The 25,903-nt window shown below is 43.5% G+C and overlaps 1 protein-coding gene across 4 annotated transcripts in view; it reads right to left on the reverse strand.

The window, feature by feature from the left end:
• Positions 1-25,903, reverse strand: part of LOC135460380 (transportin-1-like) — a 172,581-nt gene that overhangs the window by 20,346 nt on the left and 126,332 nt on the right. For 3 of the 4 annotated variants that reach the window (XM_064737177.1, XM_064737179.1, XM_064737180.1), the window contains one exon: positions 17,469-17,611. In XM_064737177.1, coding sequence (XP_064593247.1) covers positions 17,504-17,611 — 108 coding nt within the window. In that variant the 3' untranslated portion in view covers positions 17,469-17,503. Of the gene's footprint in view, positions 1-8,618; positions 8,752-17,468; positions 17,612-25,903 lie in introns of those variants that run through there. The other variant, XM_064737178.1, reaches the window with a different exon arrangement.

Below are 25,903 nucleotides of genomic sequence, written 5' to 3' on the forward strand. Positions count from 1 at the left end.
AGGACCCAGGCAAAAACCCCAGCAAAGGAGGCTGTGGTTTGCTTTCAAGTCCTGATACAGTGAAGCCCAAAAATTGGCGGGTTAGGCAAACTAAAAATCAGGCAGTTGTTTTTCCTGACTGAGGGAGTCAGGCACCACCCAGATTCTTAGGCCGAGGCTTTGTGTGTTCAAGTCCCGAGAGATGTAAGACCTGACGTGGGGAAAGCTGGGCAATCAAGAGATCGGGCAGTTGTTTCAGTATAAAGTCCTGAGCATCAGGCAGAAATTTGAAGTTCAGTGGAGGAGGCTGAAGCTCCTCAAAGAAGGTTCTTTTTGAAATTACCGGTCAGTAAAGGCATCTTTAGGACATTTTACTGTTGAGACTTGTAAAATGGGAGGGTGTAATAGTAAAAAAAACGGTAAGAGACGGAGGTATATACATCCTAATAGTCCCTTAAGAGAACTGTTAGTAAAATGGGATTCTATAGAGGCCACGGAGGGATTAGATAAAGTGAAAATGCTGCACTACTGTATGGAAGTGTGGCCGGAATTAGAGGTGCAAGGAGGATGGCCTTGGTGTGGGACAAAGGATAAGTGGATGTGCCAACAATTAAATAATTATCTGACAGCTCGAGGGGATACTGATCCTGAGCAATTATTGTATGTAGCTTGCTGGTTAAAGAGCGCTGTTGGGGATGAAGGGGTGCGAATTTGTAAGGTACAGAGGAAGAAAGAGGGGAATGAAGGAGGGGATGATAGGACTAGTAAAAGATGGGATCCCCTGGATTATTTGCCTCCTTCTGCCCCTCCACCTTATAATCCTCTTCTTCAAGCACCTCAAATGGCAAGTCTGGTTCTTCCCCCGGCTGCCATCTCACTGCCACCTGTTCTAACTCCTCCTTCTACCTCTTCAGCTTCCGCTATGATAAACCCAGTATCCCCTCCAGTTCATTCTGCACCACCACAAGTGCCTACTCCACCTGCTGCATTCTCCACCCCTTCTCCAGCTCCACTTAAAATTCACTCAAGATCTTCTCCCCCTCCTATTGCTGTCCCTTTACCTCCTCCTAGTTGGGACACAAATGCCTCCTCACCCGATAAACAGCTATCAGCAAATACACCTGCTGATGAGCAGAAAGTTCAGGGTAACCCTGATATCCCTCAAAATAGTTTGGCATCTGAAGATGAGCCGTATTGTAGTACCAGATCCAAGACCTCCAAGGCAGAGAGACTCTTTCCCCTCAGAAAAGTTCCTATGGGAGGAGTAGCAGGAGGTGTTGGCTTTGTGAATGCTCCCCTAACTGCTTCTGAGGTGAGGGGATTCAAGAAAGAGTTGGGGCATTTAGTTGAGGACCCAGTGGGCATAGCTAACTAAGTAGATCAATTTCTAGGTCCAAATATCTACACTTGGGGGGAGATGAATTCCATCCTGAGTATATTATTTTCCCCAGAAGAGGTCCAGATGATTAGGGTGGCTAGCATAAGAATTTGGGAGAAAGATACACATCCAGGACCCCAGGTGCCATCAGGTGAGCAGAAATTGCCACTAATGGATCCCAGCTGGAACCCTAACCAGGAGGAGGGGAGGAAGGCCATGATGGAATATAGGTCTTTGATAATACGGGGGATCAAAGAGTCAGTTCCCAAAGGAACTAACACCCAATTGGCATTTGAGGGCACACAGGAGAAAGATGAAGCTCCTGCTGCCTGGCTTAACCGCCTAAAGCGGAACTTCCAGTTGTACTCTAGAATAGACCCAGACACCCCAGAAGGTCAAATGTTACTAAAAGTCCAATTTGTTACCAAATCTTGGCCTGATATAAGGAGGAAACTGGAAAAGATGGAAGAGTGGCAAGCGAAAGACATTAATGAGTTATTAAGAGAAGCATTGAAGGTGTATTTAGGGAGGGAGGAAGAAAAAGCAAAGGCCAAGGCTAAGATCATGGTTGCTGTAGCTAGAGAAAGTGCAGGGTGGGCGGGTCCACCACCAGGAGGAGGCAAGGATAGGTGTCTTGTACTGTCAGGTGCAAGAGAGATAGAGAGACCTCAAGTCCCTTTTGAGAGAACGACATTGCTATTACTGTGGAGAGCCAGGACACGTCAGGAGGTTTTGTAGAAAGCTCAGTCTCGATGCGGCAATAGCCAGGGAACAAGATAATTTAGGGAAGATCCTTAGAAGTGACGTCAGGGGCTTTACACTTTAAGGGATGTGATGCAACATCTAGAAGAGCCCTTGGTAAACTTTGAGGTGGGACCCCTAAATGAAGAATTAGAATTTTTGGTTGATACAGGAGCAGATAAGTCCTGTCTCTACAAAGTAACATCTGAAGTTAGAAAAAAAACCAGCTAGGTAGAAAGGATATCCAATAGCACCAAAACTGGCCAGTAAGACTAAACTTGTAATAAGTGGTGTGAAAGTAAAAGGTACCTTATTGTTGTCTTGTTGTGTGTGTGAGAGTGAGTCACAAGCAAAGTCAACCTCAACTTCCCGGGCAGGTGGGAAGTGGGCAGTGGAAGTGTGTGTGTGTGTGACCTGCAAAACCAGGATACTGTTCCCCGGGCAGGTGGAGGCTGTGACCAAAGTGTGTGTGTGTGACCTGCAAACGAGACTAGTGCTCCCCAGATGTGTGAGGGAGCCGTAGCTGTAAGAGTGTGAGTGACACGCAGGCAGCCTCACAGGTGAATGTGCACCAGAGGCAACCAGAGTCAGGGCCCTTCCAAGAGGCCCAGAGATACTGAGACCTGTGGGCCAACCCCAAGGTGAGGGGGGGCTATAGGGACCCGTGATTTTCTAGCAATAAGTTTGTGTCTTAAAAGTGTAGAAGAATGTGTGAAAGTGAATGAGAAATGAGAGAGTGAATATAAATGAATTAGAATAGAGGTAATGTAGATTTTGCATTACAAGTTTTACCACTTCTCCTTAGGGGGAAGTGTATTGTGTAGAAGAATGGTGTAAGGAAAAAAAAAAAAAATTAAGTGTAAGGGGTTGAAAGAAGTATTTAAGCTCTAAGTGAAAGTAAGAAACAGAAGCAAGAGATAAATAAATAAGATCTTGAAAAATAGAACAGAAAACCAGTGAATTAAATACACAGAAAAATAGGAGAATAAAAGTACTTTGTGAGTTAAGTTAGCTGAGAAATACAACTCCTTGCAAAATACAGAGTATGTAGAAGTTGATGAGAGAAACATACAAGCAATGGAAAAAGAGAAATTACCAATAACATTAAACAGAGAAAATGAGTTTTGATAAAATCATTAAATAGCAGACCATTAATGCCTGTGTTTGAAAGCCCATTTCAGGTACTCTTCATTACTATTTCGACTGTGAAGACCAAAAGAAAAAGGTTGGACCCACATCACACTCACCCCCTGGCATTGGACCAGGATTCAACATCAAGTTTTTTTCCTCTGGCATTCTGGCATTGGACCGGACTACACCCCATTCTCCTTCTGGCATTGGACCGGACTCCACACCTGTCTCCTTCTGGCATTGGGCCAGACTCCCAGTTTTTCCCTCTGGCATTGGGCCAGAGTCCACACCACTCCCCTCCGGGCACTGGATAAGGATTCATCCACATCACAAGTTAATTCACCTGAGTATACTGGGATTTAAAGTTGACTCTCAGGAGGAAGAGTCAAAAAGACTGAACTGTATAGGAAAAATTGGTATCAGAGTTCTAACATTTCTTAAAATGCTTCAAAACTGTTCTATGTAAACTATGTTGGTAAAAAGTTTAAGGCTGTAAATAAGTAATTCTGGTTAAGTTCCCCAATATATATTTCTAAAGACTCCAGGTTAATCCTCTACAGAACACTCCCCTGGGGGTGAAACTAAAATTTGTAGGGAACAGACCAAGAGAGGCTTAACCAGAGAAGTGGGTAGAAGGGACTCTAAAGAGCTTGGAAGCTTCTTCTCAGTAAAAAAATTCCCCAAGAGGCGAGGCCGGGTGGGCAGGCTGTGCAAGATGACCCATACCGGACTCTTGGGAAGGGTAGTAATGCTGGCTCTAATTGCTGGTGGTGCTTTAGGAAGCCCAGCTGAGCTGTGCAATGAATGCTACCAAGCCCGCTATGAGGACGAAGTGAGCTCCTTGTCGAGAGTCCACATCAGTTCTAACCCTGATTGTGTTAACCCCTCCCAATTGGTCCTTTATCAGAAAAATAAAAGAGTTTATTGGATAGCCCAGAATACTGCCACTTTTAAGCAGCCACTCCTAGGAGAGTGCCCTATAGGGGAAGCCTGGTTGTGCTTTGAATGTGATGCTGCTGAAACAAGCTCAGCAGATCTAGTAAAAAGCAAAGAAATGGTGAAAATAGTAAGAAAAAATTGTTTGTTACAAGTATTTAGATGAGTGTACTGGAAAAGAGATAAACCCCTTTTGGAACACATTTCAGGGGAGCTCTAAACCCCTAGGTTTGATCTCATCTGGCAACTGCATTGCTAGAGTGATAAAACCAATTTTCTTATTACCCAAAAAAACTGGATCAAGTTTGGGAGTTCCTATATATAATGATTTGAGAGAAAATAAACAGAACCGGGAAAGTGAAATAGACATTGAGAAAAACCAAAATTGTAAAAGCCAAGTTCAGATCCCAATATATGTGTTGAACAAAGTCATCCAGCTCCAAGCAGTATTAAAAATAAAGAATTCAATTATCAGGAACATATCAAACGAAATAAAAAGATTAGCATGTGTAAATAATCAAGATCAAACTCCTACACTTGATCCCAGTGGGTGGGAGAACTTGGAGATTTTCAGAAAAGATGTATGGGAAAAGGTGGTTTTTCTCGCTGTGTGTGTACTTGGAGGATTGCTCTTTTTACTATGCTTATTTATCTGTTTTAGTAAAACAGTATTTGCTGTGCAGACCAACCTGAAGAAACCAAGAAAAGTAACAAGGTTAAGTAACCATGATTACCAAAGTGCACAAGAGATTTATAGTAGATTCAAAACAAAAAATTGTGAGTTGATGCGAGCTTAAGAATTTAAGCTCGATCAAAGAAAAAGAGGGGGGACTGTTATGAACAAAAATTCGGTTAATATTTTTTTTGTGAGAAAGAGTTACAGGGAGGCAGCCGGATCTCTGTCCCTGCCAGGGTTCTGCGTGCTTTGTTATTGTAATCACGGGTTGTTGTAGCTTATCTTCCCTTTTGTATTAGTAAAAGCCCTGGCTAGGGTGAGGTAATGGCCCTTCCCCGAGGCTGTGTTCTTTTCCTAGCATAGTGAAGACACCTGAGAGGGTGGGGGGGGTTATGCAAAGTGACTCCAGGACCAGCATGCTTTTTGGGACCCCGACTCCAAATGCACCAAGAAAACCCTAAAAACAACGAGCCACCTAAGAGTTGAGAGACTGGAGTGATGTCTAGACATGAGGAGCCGAGTGCTGAGCCTGCAGAGATGCAGAGTCCCTCTCGCCCTGACCATGGGAGTCGTCCCTGGCGGCGAGACTGGGCCAACGAGGCTGAGAGGACCAACATCTGACGGGGACACCATGCCCTAAAGGCTCCCACGAGGACCGGATCCCCCGGCTCTGCCCCTAGTGGACAAAGCTGCGCATATCCTCCACCTCTGAGTCGCCCTGGGAGACGCGACGGGGACTGCAGCCCTGCCGAGCCGCCCAATCCTGAGCTGATCACTTTTAATAAAGGCATTAAAAAGGAGAAGAAGTCTCCTGGCCCTGTTTATTTCAATAACCATTTTATTACTATTAAACTTTTAAAATTTTAAAAACAAGTGATTGGCGTTTTTCACAAACCATAAACACAACAATGAGAAAAACTTGTAGAAAATGAGAGGGGTTTCAGTATTGCAAATTTCCCTGGATGGCTGCTCTTCAGCAGAATTGAAAGCCACAAGAAAACTGTTTTCTTGTGGAGAAGTCTCCATAACATTAACAAAAGAGACTTCTTACCCTAAGTAAACTAATGAAAGACTATTCTAAAAGTGATAAACTAACTGAAATTTTCAGTTTTGTTTCTTTACATAGTCATAGAAAAAGTAAAAATTGTAGGGAGAAGTATCATGAAAGCTTTGTTTTGATTCTTGTTACTTTTTCTTTTTGTTAATAAATTTCTTGTTATACTCTTTTAAAGTTTTGAGCCTACTTTACCTTTTTCCTGTGAAAAAACCCAATTGTTATGAGTAAAAAAATGTAACCCATTTGTTTTGTAAAAAGGTTGCAAAGTGAACAGGTTGGACCAGTTGCTGCCAAGGTGGAGTTATACCTGTTTGTTATTGTTATCACCGGTCGTTTTCGTTAACTACTCCTTTTGTATCAGGACAGTCCTGCCTAAAAACCAGGTTGATAGTCCTTCTCACAGCGAAAGGAGGGGACATGAATGGGACACATCAGAGGGCATGCAAATTAACCTCGGAACCAGCATGCCATGGGAAGCCACCCCACCAAACTTACCGAAAAGACCCCAAAAACAACGAGCCAACACAGAGTTAAGAGATCAAAGTGATGTCTGGACGTGAGAAGCAAAGTACCGAGCCTGCAGAGATGCTGAGAACCTTTGTTGCCCCTCGTCCTGAGCAAAGACCTCAGCTGGAGCCAAGAGGCCTAGATGGCAAGGCTGAAAAGTTGTAACACGGGGTATACCCCCACTGCTCTTGTGTGGATGGGACCCCCAGCTCTGCTCCCTAGGGGAAAAAGCTGCACATTACTCCTCCTCTGAGACACCCTGGGAGCGAGGACAGAGAAGCCGCGGACGGAGAAGCTGCGGACACGTCGAGCCTCCCAGTCTTGAGCTGATCACTTGTAATAAAGGCATTAAAAGGAGGAAAAGTCTCCTGCCCTGTTTATTTCATCTATCACTTGTTTTTAAAATTTTGAAAGTTTAATAGTAATAAAATGGTTATAAAAATAGTAATACAATTAGAGTAATAAAAATTTGGACAATCGGGATTTAGGACAATATGAGACAATAAAACTAAAGAGTCATGGACAGTCTGGGTACCTTTTTCTGGGCAGCATAAGCCTGAAAAAGGACACCCCTTAACAGAGGATTAACCCTTAAAAACAATAGCCTGTTGCATATTCATACATCTCATACATTATGCATAAATTCTATTCAAACAAAGGATTCTGTCTGGTCAGTGTCAGCTTCTTCCTCTGAATCCTAACGACATCTCAGGGCTGAGCAAAGCAGGAAGAAGTTCGTTTCTTCTGGTATGAGAGCAATAAATTATTTTTCCTCTGGAAGATTTAGGTGTCCTGTGGCTGCTATCTCAGTGCAAGTCCTTTCTTTAAAAAACTATCTTACATAGCATAGTTTCTATTTTAACATTATGTTATAACTGAAAACTATACTTAACACAGTATTTAAGAAAATTAATACAGCGTAACTTTCTAACATAACACATATAATATTAATTTTAATATTTGCAAAAAGCCACTCATAAAATGCGTATTCTTCACACTCGTAATCCTATATCACAACAGAAAATAATAAGCACATTCTAATAAATACACTAGTAATTAACCATCATTGAACCCACCACAGGTAGTTAGAGAAAGAATATTAAACATACCTTATACTAACCTAACAATTTCACTTTTAGGTGGATTAAACAAGATGTTTTGTACTGAGGAGATGCTATGGCTGAAACTAAGTGCCAATTTTACCACTTTGGAATCCTCTCCATTATTTATCCATTGTTCAGGTAAAAATGTAATTTGATTTCTTATGTTGCTAACTGACAAATCTTAGGCTGACTTTTAAATAGCTTTCTATTCAACAATTAAGCAGAATTGCATGATTCACTCACATAATTTCAGCATAAAAATTCTAGAGCAAGTATCAGATTTATATAAAGAATGAATGAATAAACTTAATTTGCCCTCTTTTTCTGCATAGTATAATAATCTCTTCACAGTACCACACTACATGTGGAAAGCTTGATTTATACATTGTGAACAAACAGCATACAAAGCAAGGTGGTATAAGAATAAAAGTATTCTAGAGTGCACAATTACTGTTCTTTACTGAAGTCGAATCATTTTCCAGACAGAACTATAACAATTGTGAATTAGTACATAAAGTGGAACATGGAAATATTAAACACATCAGCATGCACAAAACATCAGTGTCTACAGTCAGGAAAGTTACAGATTACATACAACACCTGGCCTTCTTACACCTGACAGGATGCATTTTTCTCGGAGGGGAAAGAGGATTTTTGCACTGGAGTTAGTGGGGCTCATTGATAGAGCTTTAACTAGACAAAAATGGGGAAAGGGACAAAATCAGGCTTGCCAGAGATGATCAGTGGGATGGCACACCCAAATCTGAAGGACTGAGTGCCAGTGAGATTCTTCAATCTGCCACACAAGGTATCAGCTACAGTGAACCACACTTGAAATGTTTCTCTACCAATGAGCACAGCATGAGGAACAAACAAGAGGCGCTCAAAGCCTTGGCACAGTCCCCGAGGTATGGCATCAATGTGTCCTAGTTTTGGCCAGGACAGGGTAATTTTTTTACAGTAGCTGGCAGGGGGACATGGCCAGACCCTAATGTTATTTGATATCATCTCACTTGTGAGGGGAGTAGGGACTCTCTCCAGCAACACTCTCTCCTTTCCAGTGGCAGGTGAAATGGTCCAGTATTGTTGGACTTCCTATGTAAATAATTTCTTTGCCTTATACCTTTTGTTATTAATATTGTTGGTGTTACTGTTTCCTTATCTCATTGCTGTTTCCAGTAAATTGTTCTTATCTCGACCTGTGATTTTCACATTTTTGTGCCTCCAATTCTCAACTCCATCCCTGGAATGGGAAGAGGAAGGTGAAAGGGGAGTGAGTGAGTGGCATCTACTTTGGAAGAGCCTTGGTGGAGGCCCTGTGATGTACTTCGGACCTGATTAGCATAAGAGATCAGATAATTAGGATGCCTTGGCAAGAACAAACAGATCTTTGAAGACTGAATCAATACAGGCTGACAGGAAAAGAAGAATCAACTTCTGCAAGCAAAAGATGTTGCAAAATATATAATTTTGTTTATGTGATGATTAACACAATCGTTGTAGTAAAAAATTACTAGCCTTCCTAAAATAGTATATAAGCATACGTAGTCCACAATAAATTTGGAATCTGATCAACAGTCAGTCTCCCTGTCTCTCTCCATCACCGATAATTGGTTCCCCACATGAGGAGCAAGGAACAGCCTATCTGGCTCCAATCGGTGAGTTCCCCCAGAACTGGAAGTGCTGGTGTGAGAACCAGGAGCGGGCCCAAAACAATCCCTTCAAAATTGCCAGTATTTACCCTTAGTGCTGTAAGGGGAGGCAATATGCTAATCAATGTCGGTTCAAGTATAATTTTGAATGGCACCCGATATCGGGAAACAAGAGCTAAAGCACGGAGCAGCACCACACAAAGACACAGATGCCCCAGCCGATACCTCAGAGAAGACCACCTCAAGCCTCAGCCCAGCCACCGCCTCAAGCAGCCTTTGCCGGACCACAAGCAGCCCCCACTGGTCTGTCACCGACCAATATGCAGCCACCCCAGGCAGTGCAGGACTGGACATCTCAACCAATAACACAGTAAAGTTGTCTGATTGCTCAGATTTTTGTCCCCCTACAGGAATCTATGGACACTTGAAACCTGGTAACCACGTTTTGCTTATAGGTAGATCATCTACCTCGATAACAGGGTTGTTTGTGCTGCCAGGAGTCATTGACTCTGACTCGGTTGGGGAAATAATGATCATGGCTTGGACCCCTCAGCCACCCTGTGTAGCCCCAGCTGGGAGCAATATAGTCCAACTCATGCTTGTCCCGGCAGCACCCCTATCTGCACCCCTGATAGCTGAACAGAGGGGAGGGGGGTTTGGTTTCATAGGGGTATCACGGATTTTTTAAACACAACTGTATTACATCTCAGCATCCCACATGCCAATGCAAAGTGACTCTGAAAGGAAAGGACATGATTTTAACAGGACTCATTGATACTGGTGCAGATGTGACTGTTATCTCAAAAAAGCCAAGGGCCCAGTGATTGGCCATTAATGACTGTGCCTCAGGTACTCTCTGGCTGTGTGGGAATAGTCAAAGCTTGCAAAGCCAACACTTGGTGCAAATAACAGGGCCTGATGGGCAGATAGTCACAGTTAAACCTTTTGTGCTGTCTGTCCCTCAGGTTTTGTGGGAGAGGGATGTGTTAACAGAATGGGGAATTTTTATGCATTCAAATTTTGTATAGGAGTCATTGAGACACCCCCACAATGGTTCCTTGCTGAAGTGCCTCAGGCACTTTCAAGCATTGGAAGGAGCAGCCCAGCTATCAAAGTGATACTTGATACAAATTTAAAGCCCTGAGTGACATCTCACCTTAGTCAAAACATTTCTGCTACCAGTTACTTGCCTTATTAACAAAGTAATTTTATTGTGAATCTTTTGGTACAGCTATTTAGCACTATAACTAAATTTTTATTGTTTTAGACTTGAACATTTATATCTCATTACTTTTATTAAGCCAAAATTAAAGCTATCCTACAAGCAATCATTAAAAGCTGCTGCAGCGGGTGTGCCCCCCCCCCCCCGCCCCCCCCAGCACCAGCCAGTGTTAAAATTTACCTTCTAATTTTAGTAACTTTTGATTTATGTTTTTTAACAGGATTGTTACTAGAAAAATTTGAAGGTGTTTGTGTAAAAGTGGTGTCTTCCAACATATTAGTAACATTGCAAAACTGCATAGTTCACTGAGAGTTATTAGATAAGTCGTAAATTCAAGATTCTTTAGCTCACATGTGTTAGAGACAACTGCTCACTTAAAAAAATTTAAAAGGTTTATTAAACCTTAACAAAAATTCAACAAAGGACTAAATAAGGAAAAATTGCAGTGCTAGGAACTGCCCTTGTGGCTGCCTACCACAGGGTCGGTTTGTCTTTGAGATGGATGCTCAGTATTTTTATACTCCTGGGGGGTTGCATCAGCCAGCCCTGGCTCCTCCCAAAGTCTGTCAGTCAACTCTTATTTGCCATTTATTGGTGGAGACTGCTTTCTTGTAACTTGATTGGAAGGTCAGGTGTTGTCATGCCGTGCCCCCCTAGCAACAAGCTTTTCCATTCCCAGCTGCCCCATGTAAGGGGCACATGTGCACGCCTTCTTTTACCTGTCCTAGACAACCCAGGCTGTCTGATGGCACCAATATGGGGGGTGGGGTGGTGGGAGGGAAGGGAGCTATGGGGAGAACAGAGGACATCTAAACTACAATAACATAACTATACATCAATAAAGCTTCTCTTAATATTCACGCAATATTCATCCCTTAATTGCGACAGCCAATCATCTCATTATCCATCTATAACACATACAAGACAAACTTTGAACTTTATTTGTAGTAGTTATTTGAGACTTAACTATAACTACTATATAAACTGTACTGTCAGCTTTATTAGTTGCTTACTTCTACTCCACAGTTTTAACAAAGTAATTTTATTGCAAATTTTTCTGAACAGTTGTTGTTTACCTTGATGTTTAATTGTTATATGACAAAGTTTCAGTACCCTTTTTGTAATAATAGAGTTTAAATGAGTTAATTCTTCTTAAGATTAATTTTGTTTAGTCTCAGTGATGTTAGCTATAAGTTTTTTAAAGTATATTTTTGTTATGTTTTACTGAAGTTAAGTTTTAGTGGAGCTGATTTTAAGTTTTGCTGAAATATACCTGTTTGAACAATAAGATATAAATTCTTTGTTATACAAGTGAATGACATAAAGCCTAAATGAATGTATACACATTTGCTCATTTAAATTAAAAGATACAGCTATTTTGTTATAGAAATAAGAACAATTTTTGCTTTTTATTTTTTTATAAGTACTACTAAAGAACGAGTAACAATTTTATATTATGGCTGCTATCAGTTATAAGCTGTTTAATGCCTTTTTTGTTTTACTACTATTTAGCTAAAGATAAATGACAAAGCCATCTGCTTTACAAACCTTCACATATTGTTGCACAGCTATTTATAAGACATATGATTTTAAAGAACTTTCCTAACTACTATTACAAAGAGGTTTTCAAAATATATTAAAGAGCCTCTTCCAGTTAAGGCCTGGGCCCTGGCCAAGTCCTAGTCTTAACTAGTGGAGAAACATACCAATAAAGCCAAGCATTTTCTACACCAAAACTCTACTCAAGTCATTTTGACTTGCCAAATTTGGACATATAATAGCTAAGCCTCCTATTAAATACCTGGGAATAGTTCTCCAAGCCCTCCCTTTAAAATGAAGTTTGCCAATTACTACAGACTCTAAGTAATAGTACAATATTTAGGCATTTTACAATGCATTATTTTAAATCACTATTCTATTTTTCATGTGCTACAAATTGCACATATTATCTGATTTATTTTTATTTAGTATAAGTTTATTGTTTTGTCACATATTTTGCTTTTATGTTGCCTTCATGTTCATAACGAGAAACACGCTATTTAAAAAAGGCAAAAAAACAGAGTGTAGCTGCTCAAGAACTTTACACTAATATTTACACTAAAAATGTTGAAATCAAATCAAATCAAATTAAATTTAATCCCTTACACTCCTGAAGCACTCTTGGAGCCCCAGGAATTAGAGCTCCGGGGTTCTGTGAAAAAGGATTTTTGTGTTAATTTTAAATACATGTGAAAGAATCAGTCTAAAACTTAAGATGCTTTTCCCTATCACCCTGTATATAAGAATCAAACCTTTTGGTACAATTACACTTCTGGCAGCCCTTCTAAATCCAGTAATGTCCCCCCTGCGGCTGCCATTGCGAATATTTTTGGTTTGTGGAGATCACGCCTGAGCCTTTAGTGGCTGGGGTTTAGCATCCTAGCTAAAAGATTTTTTAAAGATAAGTATGCATGTGATGATTTTGATAATAATTGTATTAATCATGATACCTTGCTTGCTTCAATGTATGCAGAGGAAAATTAATAAAGCCATTAAAGGAGTGGTTTTGGTTGAAAAGAGAAGGGAGAGATTATGTACTTCAGACCTGATTAGCATAAGAGATCTGATAATTAGGATGCCTTGGCAAGAACAAACAGATCTTTGAAGACTGAATCAAGACTGGATGACAGGAAAAGAATCAACTTCTGCAAGCAAGAGATGTTGCAAAATATATAATTTTGTTTATGTGATGATTAATCCAATCATTGCAGTAAAAAATTACTAGCCTTCCTAGAATAGTATATAAGCATACGTAGTCCACAATAAATTCGGATTCCGATCAACAGTCTCCTCGTCTCTCTCCATCGCCGATAGCCCTGAACTGGGGAGTACTATTCCTAAACCACAACACAGTGGCATAAGTGAAATGTGGTGGGATGAGTCCTGTGACTGGAGTGCCATGTTGGATGGTTGCAGGCTCTTCAGGGGGAATAGGCAGGGCAGGCAAGGTGGGGAATGGCACTGTATGCAATGGACAGGTGAATGTAGGGAGCTTGCAGTTGGCAATAGCATGGTTGAGAACCTCTGGGCAAGGTTTAAGGGACAATCAAATAATGTGGATGTCATCAAGGGAATCTACTACAGACTACACAGCCAGGACAATGACACCAATCATACAATCATAGAATGTTATGGGGTTGGAATGGACGTTAAAAATCCTTTAGTCTCAACCTCCCCTTCCATGGGCAGGGACACCTCCCACTAGACCAGGTTGCTCGAGGCCTTATCCAGCCTGGCTTTGAACTCTGCCAGGGTTGGGGCATCCACAAGCTCTCTGGGCAACCTGTTCCAGTCTCACCACCTTCACAGTAAAAAATTTCTTTTTGAAATCCAGTCTAAACTTCCCCTTTCAGTTTGTACCCATTGTTCCTTGCCCAATCATTACAGTTCCTGACAAAGAGTCCCTCTTTGGCTTCCCTGTAGCCCCTTTCAGATACTGGAAGTTTGCTATGACGTCTCCCCACAACCTTCTCCAGGTTTAACAGCCCCAACTTTTTCAGCCTGTCTCCATAGGCAAGGTGCTTGAGTCCTTTTATCAAATTAGTGGCCTCTTCTGGACTTGTTACAACAGTTCTATGTCCTTATGTTGGGGACAACAGAACTGTATGCAAGGGAGGGTCTCACAAGAGCAGAGTAGAAGGGGAGGATCATTTCCTTCAACCTGCTGGTCATGCTCTGTAGCAGGCACAGGGTCTGCAAGGGCCCTGTGGTGTGCACAAGCCTAAGATAGGAAATGCCAAGTCATGGTGAATGGGCTAGAAGCCCCTCTTCCGCCTTTTGAAGCCCCTGTTTATCTCTCTGTAACACTATAGGTCACTTTCCTTTAACCCTTGCCATTGGACAATTTCTGATTCCCCTGTACCCTATATAAAGGGCTGTTTTAGCCCAGCTCTGGCTAGAAGAGTTGTCACTGGGACCCTTCACAGAAGAACTAATAAATAGATTGCTGTGGAACTCCACATGGCCTTCTCTCTCTCCCTGCGTCTGCCTGCCTAGGCACCTAGCAAGCTGAAGGGCCATAATCACAATGAGCTGATAATAACTTAAGAGTTGATCTCACTTAAGCTTGCTAAGGTTACCTGCGGCTGAGAACTGCTTGGGAACTCGGACAGTCTGTCCCAAATAGGACTGCACTATCTGGGACCCTGCAGCCTGCCGGGGACACCCTGAAACCCAGCAAAGGCGCTTCAATGCTCCTTTGAATGCAGCTCCGGATTCCGTTGGTTTTCTGTGCTGCGAGCACACATTGGCAGCTCATGTTTTTTTATTAACCATCACCCTCAAATCCTCTGCAGGGCTGCTGGGCTGCTCTCATTCACTTTGCCCAACATGTAGATGTGTCTGGAATTGCCACAATCCAGGTGTAAGACCTTGAACTTGGCCGTGTTGAACTTCATGAGGTTTGCACAGACCAACATCTCAAGCCTGTCCAGGTCCCTCTGGATGCCGTCCCTTCCCTCCAGTGTGTCGACCACACCACACAGCTTGATGTCATTAGCAAATTTGCTGAGGGTGGCCTCAATCCCACTGTCTATGTCTCCAACAAAGATGTTGAACGGTATCAGCCCCAGTACCGACTCCTGAGGGACACCACTCATCACCAGTCTCCACATGGACAATCAGCTGTTGACCACAACATGGATTTGATGGACGGACCACTCAGTGGCATGCAGCCATCCAGCCAGTTCTTTATCCACTGAGTGGTCCGTCCATCAAATCCATGTCTCTCCAATTTGGAGACAAGGATGTCATACAGGACAGTATCAAATGCTTTGCATAAGTCCAGGTAGATGATGTCATTTGCTCTGCCCCATTCACCAATGCTGCAGCATTATTCTGGGAGTTAATGAAAAACACCTCAAGGACAACAGTCATGGGTCACAGCCAGCACAACTTCATGAAGGGAAAGTCCTGCTTGTCAAACTTAATTTCCTCTTTCGACAAGATAATCCACTTAGTTGGCCAAGAAAAGTCTGTTTGGGATTTCTGTAAAGCTTTCAATATTATCTTACAGTATCTTTCTTGACAAAATGTCCAGCACACAGCTGGATTAACATATCATGCAATGGGTGTGCAACTGACTCATGGGTCAGGCACAAAGAATTATAGTAAATGGGATTACATCAGGCTACCGTGCAGCAACTAGTGAGGTTCCACAGGGCTTCTTCTTAGGCTCATTTCTCTTCAACATCTTGATAAATGACTTGGATGCAGGACTTGAAGGGACACTAAGAAAGATTGATGATGACACTAAACTGGGAGGACCTATTGACTCCCTTGAGGGCAGAGAGGCTCTGCAGAGAGACCTTGACAAATGAGAGGGCTAGGTAATCACCAATCATATGGAGTTTCACAAAGAAAAGTGCCACATCCTGCACCTGGGATGGGGCAACCCTACATGTACAGACAAACAGGAGAACAAGAGGCTAAAGAGCAGTGCTGCAGGAAGGGACCTGGGGGCCCTGGTCAGTGGGTAGTTGGATTTGAGTCAGCAGTGCCCTGGCAGCCAGGAGGGCCAACCATATCCTGGGGTGTATGTAGCAGGCACAGGGCCTGCAATGCCTCCATGGCATTCAGCAGCCTAAGACAGGAAATGCCTAGTCATGACGACTGGACCTAAGAAACCTGTCTTCCACCTTCGGACCCTTGCTTATCTCTCTGTATGAATATAGGTCACATTTGCCTCGACCCTTACTATTGGACAATTTCTAAAACTCCTGTATCCTATAAAAACCCCTACTTTTGCCCACTTTGGCAGAAGAGCTGTCCCTGAGAACCTTTGCAGAAGACATCAATAAAGACATCTCTGTGGAATCTCATACAGTCTTCTCCTCTCTCTCCCTGCGTCTGCCAAAGGCACTTGGCAAGCCAAGAGCTGAAATCACAGATGAGCTGATAATCACTAAAGAGCTGATCTCACTTAAGAGCTGAGCTTGCTAAGGTTGCCTGCAGCTGGGAGCTGCTCAGGAGCCCAGGCAGGCTGTGCTGAACAGGACTGCACTATCCAGACCTGCAGCAGCCAGCTGGGGAATACCCCGAAACCCAGCCGAGGCGCACATTACTCAGGTGCATCAGGCACAGCATTGCCAGCCGGGCAAGGGAGGGGATTGTTCCGCTCTGCTCTGCATTGGTGTGGCCTCACCTCTAGTCCTATGTGCAGTTTGGGCACCACAATATAAGAAAGATATAAAGCTATTAGAGAGAGACAAAGGATGGCAACAAAGATGGTAAAGGGTCTAGAGGGGAAGCCATATGAGGAGTGGCTGAGGTAACTTGTCTTGTTCAGCCTGAAGGAGACTGAGGGTAGACCTCATTGCAGTCTGCAGCTTCCACATGAGGGGAAGAGGAGGGGCAGGCACTGATCTCTTCTCTCTAGTGACCAGTGACAGAACCTGAGGGAATGGCATGAAGCTGTGTCAGGGGAGGTTTAGGTTGGGTATTTGGGAAAGGTTCTTCACCCAGAGGGTGGTTGGGCTCCCCAGAGAAGTGGTCACAGCACCAAGCCTGCCAGAGTTCAAGAAGTGTTTGGACAATGCTCTCAGGCACATGGTATGATTCTTGGGGTGTCCTGTGCAGGGCCAGGACATGGACTTGATCCTGATAGGTCCCTTCCAACTCAAGATATTCTATTGTTCTATGATTAACATAACATTCTTTATTCAATGCCAAGGTAATATAGTATGTGGTTATGAACGCATTTAACTTCTCATTGCTAAAGTGTCTTAACAAACTTGCTTTCCTATCCTAGGGAACTATCCCTGCCTTAGACTACATCAGTTATCTACTAATTCATAAGTCATAAGGGAGCCTGTTACTTTAGCATGATGGCTTGAGGATTATAATAATCATTTTGCTTATTAAACAGGCACTTTTTTACACCTACATTTCCAACCTTATCTTGATACACTACTTTGTGTATGGAAAGGTAGCTGTTCCAACATATCTGTAAAAGTTTATTCTAGTGAATTAATTATGTTTCATATAATATAAACAGGGAGGAAGACTTATTATACAGCTCTGTTTAGCAAGGAAGATTTGCGTGCTTACCTCTAATTGTGGGACTGCAGCCACAGTGCATAAGGTTAAACTCCATAGTAAGCTGCAAGGCGCTCTTTTAATGGAAGAGGAAACTGGTCAGAGAAACGCCTCCAATTCTCATCCCCAACTTGATTTTTAAATCCATGAAGAATCTACAAATGAGAGGGGGGAGGGAAATCAAGATAATCATTAAGCAGTAGATACACCATCATTATTTACTAGCAGCATATGCAGTAAGCCATAAACTGCTGGATTCTGCATCTGTCCATTTGAATTTCTCAGCTTAATATTTAAATGTTACTAAGAGAAAAAGGAAGTCCAGGAAACTTCCTAGCCTGGTTCAGCTTTTGGACTACTATTCATTGCTTGTCCTCCATGTGAGTGGCAATGAAGTCACAAAGCGTAGTTCGAGGGTGACCAAAAGAGACTTTAAACCCTTGGGATGGTTAGTGAGGGAAGCAGGAGCACAGGTTATTTTTTCCTCTGTTCTTCTAGGTGCAGGCAGTAACATGGAAAAAAGCGGATGCACCCTGGCTACTAATGCATGGCTCCGTGACTGGTGTTACTGCAAAAATTTTGGTTTCTTTGATACTGGGATGGCCTACATGGCACCGGGCTTGCTGGATTCAGATGAGATTCATCTTTCTCAAAGGAGGAAGAGGGTCTTGGGTCAAGAGCTAGCAGAGCTTATTGACAGGGCTTTAACCTAGATATGATGGGGGAGGGGGACATCATCAGGTTTAACAGTGATAAGGTGTGGGATGGCATGCCATCTCACTCATAGTAGATAGATGCCGGAGCCAGGAAGAGATGCCCAGAGCCTGAAGAAGGATCAAAGGTCAGCAGGAGAGAACCTGAAGGGCAGCACAAAGGAATTCCAGCCACTCCAGACAGAAAGTCAGCTTCATCTGGGGCCCAACATAAATGCCTCTATGCCAATGCATGCAGCATGGGCAACAAACAGGAGGAGAAAGACTATAATCTTATTGGCATCCCAGAGACATGGTGGGATGATTCCTATGACTGGAGTGCTGGAATGGAAGGATACAGTCTCTTTAGGAAGGATAGCCCAGGGGAGATGAAGAGGGTGTCTTGCCCTCTATGTCAATGACCATCGAGAGTGCATGGAGCTCTGCCTGGGGATGGATGAGGAGTTGACTGAGAACTTGTGAGTCAGGATTAAAGGGAGGGCAAGGACAAGTGACATTATAGTGGAGGGTCTGCTACAGGCCACTCAACCAGGAAGACTGAGTTGATGAGGTTTCTGCAGACAGATAGGAGTGGTCTCACGTTCACAAGTCCTGGTTCTCATGGGGGACTTCAACCACCCTGACATCTGTTGGAGGGATGACACAGCAGGGCACAGGCAATCCATAAGGTTCCTGGAATGTGCTGATGACAACTTCCTTCTCCAAGTGAAAGAGGAGTCCATGAGTAGAGGTGCTATGCTGGACCTTGTTCTCGCCAACAAGGAGGTGTTGGGGAATGTGAACCTCAAGGGTAGCCTTGGCTGCAGTGACCATGGAATGGTGGAGTTCAAGACCCTTGAGGCAGCAAGGAGGGTGGACAACAAGCTCACTGCCTTGGATTTCAGGAGAGCTGACTTTGGCCTCTTCAGGGATCTGCTTGATAGAGTGTTGTGGGATAGAGCCCTGGAGGGAAGAGGGTCCCAAGAGAGCTGGATGATATTCAAGGATTGTCTCCTCCAGACCCAAGAGCAACGTATTCTAACAGAGGAAATGAGGGAAGAACACCTGTGTGGATGAACAAGGAGCTCCTGGACAAACTTAAACACAAACAGGTAGCTTACACAGGATGGAAGCAGGGAAAGGTAGCCTGGGAGGAATACAGAGAGATTGTCCAAACAGTCAGGGATGAGGTTAGGATAGCTAAAGCCCTGATAGAATTAAACCTGGCACAGGACATTAAGGGTAAGAAAAAAAGCTTCTTTAGGTACATCAGATATAAAGGAAAAACCAGGGAAAATGTGGGTCCTCTCAGGAAGGATATGGGAGACCTGTTTACCCAGGACATGGAGAAGGCTGAGGTACTCAATGACTTTTTTGCCTCAGTCTTCACCAACAAGTGTTCCAGATACACTGTTCAAGTTGCAAAAGATGAAAGCAGGGACTGAGACCGGGTTTGAAACCATTTAGGGTACCTGAAGGTGCACAAGTCCATGGGATCTGACAAGATACATCGTCTGGTCCTGAGGGAACTGGCCAAGGATATCCATCATATTTAAGAAGTCATGGCAGTCCAGTGAAGTTTCCTCTGACTGGAAAAGGGGACACATAAACCCCATTTTTAAAAAGGGAAATAAGGAAGTCCCAGGGAACTACAGGCCAGTCAGCCTCACCGCAGTGCCAGGCAGGGTCATGGAGCAGATCCTCCTGGAAACTATGCTAAAGCACATGATAAACAAGGTGGTGATTGCTGAAAGCCACCATGGCTTCACCAAAGGCAAAACAAGCCTAAAAAACTTGATGGCCTTATATGATGAGGTTACGGTAGTGGTGGATGAGGGAAGAGCAACTGACATCATCTACCTGGACTTGTGCAAAGCATTTGACACTGTTCCGCATGACGTCTTGGGCTCTGAACTGAAGAGATGTGGATTTGATGGGTGGACCACTCAGTGGATAAGGAATTGGCTGGATGATCACACTCAAATTATGGTCAACAGCTCAATGTCCAAGTGGAAACCAGTGACAAGTGCTGTCCTCAGGAGTCAGTGTTGGGACCAGCACTGTTTAACATCTGTGTCAGTGACATGGACAGTGGAATTGAGTGCACTTTCAGTGAGTTTGTCAATGACACCGAGCTGTGTGGTGGGGTAGACACACTGGAGGGAAGGGATGGCATCCAGAGGGACCTGGAGAGGCTTGAGAGGTGGGTCTGTGTGAACCTCATGAAATTCAACAAGTCCAAGTCCGATTGCCCATGGGAATCACATAAGGTTTAATAAGAACAAGTGCTGGTGCTGCACCTGGGTCAGGTCAACCCCTGGTATCAACACAGGCTGGGGGATGAACAGATTGAGAGCAGCCCTGCTAAGAAGGACTTGGGGGTGCTTTTGGATGAGAGGCTGGACATGAGCTGGCAATGTGTGCTTGCAGCACAGAAAGCAAATTGTATTCTGGGCTACATTAAGAGGTGTGAAAAGCAGGTCAAGGGTAGGGATTCTGCCCCTCTGCTCTGGTGAGACCCCACGTGGAGTATTGCATCCAACTCTGGGGTCCCCGGCACAGGAAGGACATGGATCTGTTGGAGCAAGTTCAGAGGAGGCCATCAGGATGATGAGAGGGATGGAGCACCTCTACTACAAAGATGTGCTGAGAGAGTTGGGGTTGTTCAGCCTGAAAAACAGAAGGCTTTTGGGTGACCTAATTACAGCGTTCTGGTACCTGAAGAAAGATGGAGAGGGACTTCATAGAAGTTGTGTTTATGGACAAAAAGCATGACATGACTCAGCAATATGCACTTGCAGCCCAGATACACACTGTATCCTGGGCTACATCCAGAGCAGCATGGCCAACAGATGGAGAGAGGGGATTCTCCCCTTCTACTCCGCTCTCCTGAGACCCCACCTGAGTACTGCATGTAGCTCTGGGGTCCTCAACACAAGAAAGATGTCTACCTGTTAGAGTGAGTCCAGAGGAAGCCACTAAGCTGATCAGAGGGCTGGAGGCCCTCTTCTATGAAGACAGGCTGAGAGAGTTGGGGTTGTTCAGCCTGGAGAAGTGAAGGCTTCAAGGAGACCTTAGAGCACCTTCCAGTACCTAAAGGGGGCTTATAAGAGCTGGGGAGGGACTTTTCACAAGGGCATGGAGTGATAGGACAAGGGGGAATGACTTCAAATTGAAAGAGGGCAGGTTTAGATTAGATGCAATGATGGTGGTGAGACACTGGAACAGGTTGCCCAGAGAGGCTGAGAACTCCTTATCCCTGGAGGTGTTCAAGGCCAGGTTGGATGGAGCACTGAGCAACCTGGTCTAGTGAAAGGTGTTTCTAGCAGTGGCGGTGGACTGGAACTAGATGATCTTAAAGGTCCCTTCCAACACCAACCTTTTTGTGATTCTATGATTCTAATGTCTTTCTTAAAGGAAAAACCCCCAGCATTTCAGTTAAGGGTGACATATACAATATCACTACGCACATAGATTAGCATAATGTATATAATTATATATTTTATATAAATTTAAATATACATATGTGTGTGTATGTAGTTTTAATGACTATGGTGACAGCCTAGAGTGAGGCTGAACATTTTGTCAATTGATACTGTTTATATGTTAAGATGACTGCGTTCACATTCATCTTTTTAAACCTATAATATATTCTGGGAGGAAAGCTGAGCCAGAGCCACCGCCACCATTTGACAGAATGAATGTCTGTCAATTTCTTGCAAAAAACAAAAGTATCCTGTGAGAGCTGTGTTTTTTTCCATGAAACCTGTAGAAAAACTGTTACTAAAAAGGAAGCTATTAAAATATTTTGTGTTTTGAAAGAACAGAGATCCACAACATAAGAGGGGGAAAAAAATCAAATCTACAGGTTTCAGTCTGGACCCTCCAATGTAATAAATTAACTGAAAGCTACAAAAATTGAATGACACTGTCAAAAAGGTCTTAGTATTTTAGCTCCTCTTAATAGAAAATAATGCAGTTTCTAATATTTTGGTTTGTTTTTCTTTTCTAAACTCAAAGGTACATAATTGTGGAACAGTCTATCATGAAAATATCCTCACAAAAAAGGCAATGTCAAAGTTAAAGCTCATGATACTGAGTTCACCCTCAACACAACTTTCTCAAGCAGAGCTGTTTTTAAACAGCATGTAGCAACAATATTACAGTGTCAAAAGTTAATTTACTGCTTTTCTCCCTGAAAGAGACCTTCCACAGACAGATTCACCTCTCTTTCCTAACCCAAAGAGTCTGATTTGGCAGCTGCCAAGAAGCTACCAAAAAAATTCGAAGAATGTTCAGGTACAACAAAAGGAGCGCTTTTAAAAAAATATCTTACAGGACAATTTTAGCAATTGAGCTTCAGTTACAGTATTCAGATATCTTGCTTTTCTAAAACATGATACAATTAGGGTATATAAGAGATCTCAACACTGGCAGATCATGCACCTTTGCTCTTGGAAGGAGTATTTTCTCTCTTAGCTCTAGTGCTCCAAAACCAACAAACCAACCAATCCATTGAGACAGAGTAGAGATCCATTCTGAATTAGGTGAAGTGTCTAGAAGAGGTGAAAAGTCTGTGAGGCCAAAGCTGAAGGAAAAACTCGCATGCCGAGACAGCAAGGAGACAGAGAAAGAAAAACAGAAAAGACCACGAGGTCAATTTCCTCCCGACCTAGGAATTCCTTTGATAAAGAAGAACTGGCGATAAATGTCACGCAGGATGAATATGTATGAACCTATTGTGAAACTGTATGCATATGCATTTGGAAGGGGGATAAAAGGAGACCTGAGATCTTCAGGGGTACGCATGCCTTTTGAGGAGAATTTTCTCTGCATGCGTCCGGCCGTAAATAAACATACCGAGCATTACAACTTTTATAAAGTTGTGAGGTTTCTTCTTTTCTCCGCAAAACATTTTGGCGAGCCAAGCCAGGAGTTCTCTGTCCCCGCGGGGGCAGGGGGGATAGACGGACCTCCAAGGCGCGCCCTAGGATTTTTTTCTTGATGGGGCTCCGCTTGTCTCGCTTGCCACCTGCGAAGACAGACAACGACCTGCTGGCTTGCGGAGGAAGATACGGTATGTACTGAGGGGCCCCCGGGGGAGGGAAAGGAGAGCAAGGGAGTAAACCACCCAGAGACGTCTGGGTATAGCTGATGGAGCAGCTGTATTAGAGACGGGGTTTGTCGTTCTGATAGAGCGACACCGCTAGTGGCTCTGGGGGTGAGCCGGGTGAACCCATGTATGTGTGTATTGGGGGTTCATTGTTCTGATAGAGCAGAACTGGTGAGCCTGTGTGTGTTTTGTTTGGGTGTGTGTGAGATGTCCGGACACTGTGTCGCTGTATGGTCAATACATTGTGTGGTCAGTGCACTGTATCTCTAATCGTGCAAGTGTTTAAGCGTATGGTATATAAAAGAGAGTAAATCTACAGTGCCCTACAGTGTGGGGGGGTGAGTACTACCCGTGTTTGAAGCAGCCGAGTGAGGCCTGAGGCACCGGCTGCAGCAGGCTGCGGGGGCAGGGAGAGAAATGCCCTGCGGAGAAGCGAGTGGAGGAATGTCAGTGATGATATTTATCGTGTTTAAATGTAGTGATTTGCATAGATTTGGTACATTTTAACCGTGAGTATGAGCTCAGAGAGTTCCTTTGCCTTGGATGTTTGGACTTGATCTCTAGACTGTGTGCTGTTATTTTGATTGTATCCAGGAAAAATTGATGTGAGTAAATGCCGAATTATGGTATGCTGTGTTGAGTTGAGAAAAGTGAGCACTTTGAGTGATATGCCCTTTCCCAGTGATTTTGTGTGGTGATTTTCTTCCGCTGCATTGTGGTAATTTGATTCTCAGATTGTATAGTGGTGTTTGTGGAGACTTTAGGATTTTGTTGCAACAAGAGTAGCATTTTACACAGGAGAACTATAGTACGGTGATTTATGCTTAACTATGATAAAGCGAGTTAAAGGAATTCCAAGAATTCTCCCCCTCACAGCAATTCAAGCCTTGGCTCTAGTGAATTTGAGATAAAAGGGGTGTGTGTGTCTGTGGGCATAACAGATTTTCGGCTGTGACAAGTACAGCCTGTTTTTGCAAGGCAGTAAAACAAGTGTAAGTAGACACAGTGCTTAATTAGATTGTGCAAGAAGAAAACTAGAAAAGACTGATATTTTGTAAAACAGAGTTTATATAGAAGAGATGAATGAGATGAATTAGTTAATGAGACTTATGAGATTTATGAGACTTCAGTTGGTACTGCAGTAAGTCTTTACTGGAAACAATCTGCTGTAGGGATTTAAAGTTCTCTGTAACAAACAGAATAGCCTGCCTTTGTGAGCAATTTTGGGGAGCCTTTGGTACATCAAGAGGCTAGCAGGCTGTGTGAGGTGACAGTGGCTGCGCCCTGGGCACAGGGACAGCTCTGGCTGCCCTGTCTCCCCAGGGAACACGGGAATGGCCTGTGGGCATGTCCTGGGTTGACTATATGATGCTTTTATCCCCAATCGTCTCATTCTGTTTATGTTGAATAATAATAAGTTTTGTACCTTTAAGAGTGTTACAGAGAGTGAAGGGGGAGAGAGAAGAAGCGCGCAGTTTGTTTTCAGACACTGCACTCACTCCTCCACATTCCGGCTCCTGACTGTGTTGTCTGCGGACAGACAGCGGGACAGAGAGCTCTTCTTTTGCTTTTTAGTTAGTGTTAGCTAGCTGGGGCAAAGAAGTTCCCTGGACTGTTTTTTTTTTCCCTTTTCTTTGGACCTCTTGGAACTGCTCTGGACTGAACACCCAGGAGAGCACCGGCAGCTGCAGCTGTGGCCCACTGGGCCGGCCCTGGCCTGCGACAATTCCAGCACTGAGAGACTGATCAGAGACTGAGTGAGCTGCTGCTTGAACCCGGGGTTTTCTCAGTTTGTCATCTCTTTTAGAGTGGCAAGGGGTCTCATTGTTTTGATACTGTTTTGGTCTTATTGTTTAATAAACAGGGTTTTTTTTTTTCCACCTTTCTCCAAGGAGGTATTTTTCTTTCCTCCCGGACCAGTTGGGGGGAGGGGCCGATTGGATCTGCTTTTCCCACCGGAGCTCCTTTGGGGGGATTCTTCCCCAAATTTGCTCTAAACCTGGACAGGGCAAAAGCTGGATGTGCAGGTATTATTGCAGTGTGGTGTTTATGAGAAACACTGGTATTGCTGTTTTGCTGTTCCAATAAGTGTCAGGGTACACGCCCCGAGTGTAAATTAAAGGTTTCTGGTCAAGCGGATTCAGAACCTAAGGTCTTAGAGCTTGTGTGTGGGAATCACATCTGATACCTGCCACCTGGAGCTGTGTGTATAGGAGGAAAACTGAGAAACTACTGTGAAGGTCTGTAAAAAGGTTCAAATGGCAGCGAGATAGGGCAAGGAGAAATAAATAATGAGAACTGACCAGAGCAAACAGGTTCCTAAATTAGCCCCTTTTAGGAGGGGCTCGCTGGGAGGAGGTTGCCAGTAAGAGCAGCTCAGAAAATAAAAAGATTTATAGTGCTTCATTGCTGTTAGTACTGTTCTATAATAGGAAGATAAATGAGATAGTTTTTGTATGCTGAAATGTCTTTTGTTTTAAGAAATCACCCAGAATGACAAAGAGACTGTGACATCAGACCGCTCTCTGGTCTTGGCCCTTGAAAAAGAAAACAAGGCAAAGAAAAAGCAAATCAAACATGTTGTTCAGCATGCAGCATAAGAGAGCAACATATGAAATCAGGCAAGGATTATCATGCTGAAA

The sequence above is a fragment of the Zonotrichia leucophrys genome, unplaced genomic scaffold (genome assembly GCF_028769735.1).
Source record: "Zonotrichia leucophrys gambelii isolate GWCS_2022_RI unplaced genomic scaffold, RI_Zleu_2.0 Scaffold_36_1286893, whole genome shotgun sequence".
NCBI lineage: Eukaryota > Metazoa > Chordata > Aves > Passeriformes > Passerellidae > Zonotrichia > Zonotrichia leucophrys.